The 7,357-nt window shown below is 40.4% G+C and overlaps 1 protein-coding gene across 1 annotated transcript in view; it reads right to left on the minus strand.

The window, feature by feature from the left end:
• lig1 (ligase I, DNA, ATP-dependent) overlaps positions 1-6,829 on the minus strand; it is a 95,012-nt gene extending 88,183 nt beyond the window's left edge. Inside the window, exons 1-3 of the mRNA XM_036138597.1 lie at positions 6,644-6,829; positions 4,699-4,767; positions 1,720-1,882 (exon numbers count right to left, since the gene is read on the minus strand). Coding sequence (XP_035994490.1) covers positions 1,720-1,882; positions 4,699-4,767; positions 6,644-6,660 — 249 coding nt within the window. The 5' untranslated portion in view covers positions 6,661-6,829. The remainder of the gene's footprint in view (positions 1-1,719; positions 1,883-4,698; positions 4,768-6,643) is intronic.
• Between the last annotated feature and the right edge of the window lie 528 nt (positions 6,830-7,357).

Genomic DNA, 7,357 nt, shown 5'->3' on the forward strand with positions numbered 1-7,357 from the left:
TCCTCGTTACAGAGGAGTGGACCAGTTTCGGTCCAATCTGCTGGCTTAATGGCTTTAATGACCGCCCATTACTAAGGGGTGGACCTGGGCGATATGGATTAAAAAATAAATCTCTGATTTTATCATACCAAATCCGATTAATCGATTTTTTTCCACCTTTTTGTTTCATAAAAAGAAATTAAAGAAAGTATTTTAAAACCTTGCTTTTTATGTCAAGCATTTCGTCAGGGAGTTGACCTGAATTCAAAGTGCAACTAAAAACAAGCTGTGAAACATGCTTGTAAAACAAGATGGCAGCCGTGCCATTATAAACAATGAAAATATAACAAAACATTTGCTGCTAGTGGTATTACACATTGAGCTAAGAACAGACTTCACTGCACTTGTGAACTTCAAACTAAGTAAAAAAAAAAAAGTAAATAAATAAACGAAGTACCTCGTATTATGGTAAAAAAAAGTTTCTACTTAACAATATTTTGACAATAATTTTGCCTAAACATATATTCAGCATCACATGCTGTTCTCTTCATGGAAACCCAATGAGTGTATTGGCAAAATAAAATCCAGATTTTCCAAAAATGAAATCCTAAAGAATTGTAAATTGAATTAATCGATTAAATCGATTTATCACCCAGCCCTAGGTCCTGTTTTGATTGCATTTGCAAGTTATCTAAGCCATTACAAGGCCTTTGTTAGCCAATTGTATAAAGCTTGTTACTCCACATTACTCCATACTTTTTGAAAAACAGGGTTCCCACACCTTGGTGAACATCAAATTCAAGGACCTTTCAATGACTTTCCAGGACCAATTTCCTCAAATTCAAGGACCACACGTGGCGGCATTTACCTACTGTGACCGCTGAATAGGTTATCATATTTTAATACAATGCAAATTCAATAAAAGACTAAACGGCACAGAAGTTGTTGGGTCAGAAGCAATGGAAGAAAGTGGACTTAATTTATAGCCTACATTGATATTGATCATATTCATAGCCTATATTTATATCCACAGTACATGGCTATGCCATACTACATTACATATAAGATGTACATTAGCCTACATTAGTTTTATGCATTTTTCATGGAATTTTATGGAAAAAAGTGCAGCATTGAGATGTTCAGAATTATATCAATTTGTTTCACTTACTTTCATCTTTGATTAAGCTAGTTTTTGACTTCTGTTTAAAGTGCCACGGTTGCCAGAAAGCTGCTCAGAGATAGATTTAAATCATTCTCAGGCTTTTGTTACCTTTGTTAAAGACACAATTTCCGTGCATTCAAGGACTTTCAAGGACAAGGTGTTTTTTTGGCTGTTTTCAAGAACTTTCAAGGGCCTTGAATTTATTTATTCAGATTCACAAACTTTCAAGGATTTCAAGGACCCGTGGGAACCCTGGAAAAAGCTTCCTGGAGAGGAAGCGAAACGTCTTCAACTACGGAAAACAAGTCCAGTTGCTTTTATTTTTACTTTTTTCCTGGAATGACCATGACCTGGATGACTGCGAATCTTCACCAACCAACAACAAGTGGTAGAGCGGCCGCCGAGGCCGACAGTCAGCTCCTTCCTATATGGGGCTTATTGACGGCGATGTGTAACAGAGATCACTAAACAAACCACGAGAAGCAAGAGGGAGCGCTTCATTACAGCAGATCCAGCTCCGGTGGATTAATTAATGACTAAAACTGTCTGCTTTTTTTTTTTTTTTTTGTCCTTTTTACCTTCTCGGTTTCAGCAGCAGCTCCTTTGCCGCCTTGCTCTTTGATAGCCGGCGCCTCGTCTTCGTCGCTGTCCAGGATCTGACGGCTGCGCTTGGCGACCTTCTTGACGGGCGAATCGGCGTCCGGGACGCCGTTGCGCGCCTTCAGGGGACTTTTGACGGGCCTGGAGAGACACGCACAGGTTGATAGGGGTGGAGATAAAGCGGCGACAACGTGTCGGGTTAGGGAGCTGAGAGGAAGAGACCGGGTCGCCGGCAGAAGCAGTAAAACAAAAAATAAAAATCAGAGCCAGAGTCATAAAAGAATGAGGAGGTCAGAGCAATGATGAGGGGATCATCGCATAAAGCCGAGTCAATTAAAGCCAGTTTTAAGACGTGCTTTAAAGATGACACAGTGGGGAGATAATGAACACTTTATCGTAGTAGCAGCTCTACGTCTCCTCTTTTTTTTTTTTTTTTCCACAGCTTCTTCCCATCATTAGTTGTTTTTTTTTTTTTTTTTTCCGTCCACCACAAACGCAAATGTTCCCCCCGTTGATGAGCTTTTAACTCGCTGTGTTGGAGAACGAGCCCACAAGCTCTGGCAGTTTAGCGTCGTCTCGCCCCCCCCCGTAAAGACGGGAGTTTTATGCATTTTTAATATTCCCAGTTAGCCAATGAGTTTCAAAAATACTTTGATTAATGCATTTAAGTGGGTGAGAAAAAAAATAAATAAATCACAAGTAGGAAAAGGCCGTTTTAAAATGTGTGTATGCTCTATAGACCAGCCTGTATGGAGTTACATCTCAATAAGTTTGATCAAATAAATAGGTTTAAGTGTCTTAGTTAAAAAATAAAGTCTTAGTGAATGAATGAATGAATGAATGAAAACTTGTCATTGTCACAAGAACAACGAAATTTAAAAAGTGCCATCGATCCGTGCATATGTTTAAAAAAAAACAAAAAAAAAAACAATAATAAATAAATAATAAATAAATCTTTGTCCCTCAATTTACACACAATATAAGAAATAAATAGTCATGTAGATTCATTACAGCCAGAGCGATATATATTTTAAAATGTGGCTTAAAGCTAATAAAATCCAAAAATTACACTTCTGGGTAACATAGGATATTAAAAAAAGCCGATATGTAAAGTTTCTTTCAATGTCTAAATGTTAATTTGTGGCCAACGCAACCGTGAAGAAGACGTCCACAGAAATGTAGCTACAGACGAAGAAGGTTGTTCCGACACACCTGATCTAAACCTGTTCGTGGAAAAGTTTAGTGGAAGGACAAAGTCGGTGCGACGCGCTCAGGCGTCTCCTAAAGCAGAGACAGCAGAAGCATCTAAAGCCGGGCGTACACTGTACGAGTTTTTGCCGTTTTTGGGCCGATTCTTCAGTCGTGAGAGCTTAATTTGTTTCAGCTTGATCCTGCATCCTGTAGCATACAGGGGGTAACGAGGAGCGATCAGCCTCTCATGACCACGTCACATCAGGAATAGGACATGTTAGAAAATCAAACATGTCTGAAATTCAGTCGGCCCTCATGAGGTGATGTTGAGCGCCTCCTGCTGGTGAACCAGAGCTACGAGCCGATTTCCCCTGACCTCACACACTGAGCATGTCCAAACAAGGAAATTCTTCTATTAAAGGCATACTATGCAACATTTTTCAGTTAATTAATGTGCTCCATACCGTTTTGGATGATTAAATGAGTCATTTCAGGTCGAACAAAGGTTTTCTCAGCCGCCCTGGTGGTCTGTGGGGGAAATACCGTACTTGCATTTGCAGGAGTCCTCGGCCCGCACACACAGACTCAGAAGTCTCGTGCAAGACCGCGAGAGTCGGTCTCGCTTTACGGCGAGAACTCCATGTGTTTTTGCCCTGCTATTCACTATATGCACGCGCAAAAGCAACAACAAAGAACCGCCTGTTAACGTCAAATAAACATGCAAGCATTTATTATTTTATTTTATTTTTTAGTTGTTGTTCTTTTTGAATGTTGGCGAGGCGGCAGCGTGAGTTTGGTGCCAAGATAGCGCTGCGGGAAGCTTGATGTTCATACTTTCACTGTGTTAGTCATTGTTTGTACTGCCGTTTTTTTGACTTTTCGTTGCGTTCGCCTGTCTGCTAAGCTCAAAACAACCGCGCCTGGCTTGACGGAGAAACCAGAACAGCTGAGCATCTTTACGACAGTGCACTTTTACTTTCGCCCTCTGGGGGGAGCCTCGCTGGAAAACCAACCCCGGTTGCATAGTATACCTTTAATGTTAATGATTCTTCTTCTTCTCAGACCAAAACACAGGAGTGGAGAGAAGCATGGCGGCGGTACGTGTGACATGGAGTAAAACTACGGAGGAGAAACTCGTAGAATTACCAAGGCAGCGCGTTTCGTTCTAGTGAGTCTCATATTTAGCAGCGAGCATCGACACTTCCGCCTTTTTCTTCTTCTACTGTTTACGTTTGGCTTCCGGGTAGACGAGTCCGGAAACATTTCCCTCTATGCGTAGTGAATCTTTAATAATACATACGTGTTGCTTTCCGAACCAAGTGAAATAAATAATTCACTCCTTCAGGATATTCTAATTTTGTAACATGTAAGCAGTTCATATCTGACAATTGTAAATTGGTAGTATACGAGTAAACCGCACTGAACTGAACATTTATATCACTGTTCACTTATTGCTATAAAAGAACACTTTTAAAGCCAATCAGGACTGGATGCAGAGCAGACCATAAATCAGACCATAAAGCAACACACGAAACTCAAATATCCATAAAAAGTTCCACAGAAACAATATTATGTATATTTAGGGATAGAACGGCTGCAACTTTATGCATTTTAAAGTTAAACCTGGCGAAGGGAGAACGGATTCATGTGAGTTTTATGATGTAAAGATATATTGCTGGAATATTGCAGTAGATAAAGATTAAAGCTGCAGGAAGCAGCATCCTCTGTTTATGTGTGATTTAAAATGGAGGGGGAAAAAAACTTACTTGTTCACAGGTTCATCTGCAGTTTTCTTCTGGCTGTCCTTAACCTTGCTCTTGGGCTGAAAAAACGATCTGACGGAGGAAGATGAATAGGCGCTTTAGGCATTTAAAAAACACCCATTTAAATCAGTGAAATAAAATGAGATAATTTAGAGCACATTTAAAAAAAAAGGATGGCACAGACAGTTACATCCTGTAGGTGTAAAAAAAAAAAAAACTTTTCTAGAGTCTTAGTCGGGCGTCACTGACTCGGATGCGTTGCATAGTAAAAACATGTCATCTCAAGGCACTTTCAACCATTTCAAGTCAAATTCAATCAGATTACACAGATTGGTTAAAAAAAAAATTCATATATGAAGGGACCCAGTAGAGCAGAGCAGAGACACAGAAAAAAGAGACACAGAAAGCACACATTGATCCAGGAATCTGTTCTATAAGTGTAGAATAAATGTGAAGGACAACAAACAGCACAATTAAGAAGACGGCAGACCGGTCCGGGAAGACGCTGTTGACAAATTTCAAGCAGAGTTGGGCCAGAAAAAAAAACATTATGTGAAAATGTGAAAGAAGGTGCTCTGGTGAAAGATTCCTGGATCAATGTGAGCTTCTGTGCTTTCTGTGTCTCTGCTCTGTCTTCTCTAAGCCCCAGTGGATCGAGGCAGATGAGCGTTCACACTGAGCCTGGTTCTGGTTCTGCTGGAGGTTTTCCTTCCTGTTAAAGGGGAGTTTTCCTCTCCACTGTCGCTTCATGCATGCTCAGTATGAGGGATTGCTGCAAAGCCATCAACAATGCAGACGACTGTCCACTGTGGCTCTACGCTCTTTCAGGAGGAGTGAATGCTGCTTGGAGAGACTTGATGCAACCTGCTGGGTTTCCTTAGAGAGGAAACTTTCTGACCAACCTGGAGGATCTGATTGAATTTGACTTTTTAAAGTGCCTTGATATGACGTGCATCACGAATTGCCGCTATATAAATAAAACTGAATTGAAAATAGATTTAACACTGCAAATCAGCGGCACTGAGTGCAGGGGAGGCTTTTCTTCTGCAGGGACAGGGACGGTGGTCGAAGCTGATGGGATCATGTCGTTAAGCAGATCACTAGATCTGGTAGAGGCTGCAAAAGACTTCAGAACTGAGCGCAGGTTGAGCTTCCAGCAGGACATCAGCTATAAACTCACAGCCTGAGCTACAGTGATCAACGCATACTGGTGTTACAGAAGGGCCTAGTCAAAGCCCAAGTAATAAATCCAACTGGTAGGGGGGCATAACTCGACAACTGCTTCTCGCAGACACTCTCCATCAAAGCTGTCTGATGAGCTTTATCTGTTTGGTTGGGTTTTTGTTATGTAAACAATGGACAAAATTGGCCGAGAAATACCCTGAAATATCTACTTTGTCGTGGCAACCAGGTAGTTCTACAGACATCGGGCTTTTTCAGGTTTCTTGTAGGCAACACGAATTCAGAAAAACAAAAAACAGAAGGATTTCACCTTCCTCCTTGACTATTATGGCCTGCTGCCGATTAAAACCCAATAAAACCCGTTCAGATCTGCGGCTCTTCCGCGTAGTAACCCTGCTAGCTAGCTTTACCGAAGTAACCCAGCGCTCAGCATCAAAATAACGTATTCACTGTAACAATTTCATTTCTAAAACCCGATAAATGTTCAAAGGACATGGCGTCGCAGAGTCTTTATACTCGCTGTTATAAACATTTCAGGAGTTAAGCTACAGTTAGCTACAACGTTTGCTAGTGCTAGCTTAAAACTATCGCTAATAACACAAACGCGGCGCATTTAGGTGATTTTAAGACCCCTTTAACGCACTTTCTATCCCCATAAAGGACATAAAAAACACATCACGTGGTTATCTGTTGCTTTAGAGACATATTTGTCCTTACAAAGCCTCTCATTTTAAACTTTAAACCGGGTTACGCGGTCGGTACTTACGCGATACTCCGCTGCATTTTGCTTTTAAAAGCTTTTTCCCCTGGATGCTGGATTAAAACTCGGTAATTCGGGTACAATAAGGCTCCAACATGCACACACAAACACACACAAAAAAACACAAATTCCCGCGCTACACAACGTTACAACAACTGAATATTCGGCGCCAAAATGACATGAGAGCCAAAGATCCTAAAAGAATAGAGACGACTCACGCCGTCCTAAAATAAATAACTACGTTTCCGGTGTGGATGTTAAGAAACAAGAAACTGCTTCGTTTAAAGGGGGGAAAACTAAGAAAAAGCAAAAAAAAAAAAGAGTTAATGATTGTTTTCTTACTCGTGAAAAAACCTATTAGATCACCTAATTTGTAAATATTGTAAATAGAGACAAATAAAGAAAAATATAATGCATAAATATATGAATACTGAAAATAATCCTGTCTTTTTTTAAAGTATTTGTCGAAAACACTCAAATAGCTGTGCAAATGGGTACACGGGTAAATCGATACAAAATAAAAATAGACTTTTTCAATTATCTCAACCATAAATATCATCAGAGTTGGACATCTACGTTCTGTCGCTCTTCCCGGAAAACTAGGCTTTGCACCATTTTCCAGCCGGTGAGACGAGCGGCGCCCCGGGCGGTGTTAGATTACTTTTTATTTATTTTCAAGGTGCCTTGTCTTCCTTTTTAGTTGTAAGCCGTATATTTTTT

Source organism: Fundulus heteroclitus, chromosome 6, assembly GCF_011125445.2.
Source record: "Fundulus heteroclitus isolate FHET01 chromosome 6, MU-UCD_Fhet_4.1, whole genome shotgun sequence".
Lineage (NCBI taxonomy): Eukaryota > Metazoa > Chordata > Actinopteri > Cyprinodontiformes > Fundulidae > Fundulus > Fundulus heteroclitus.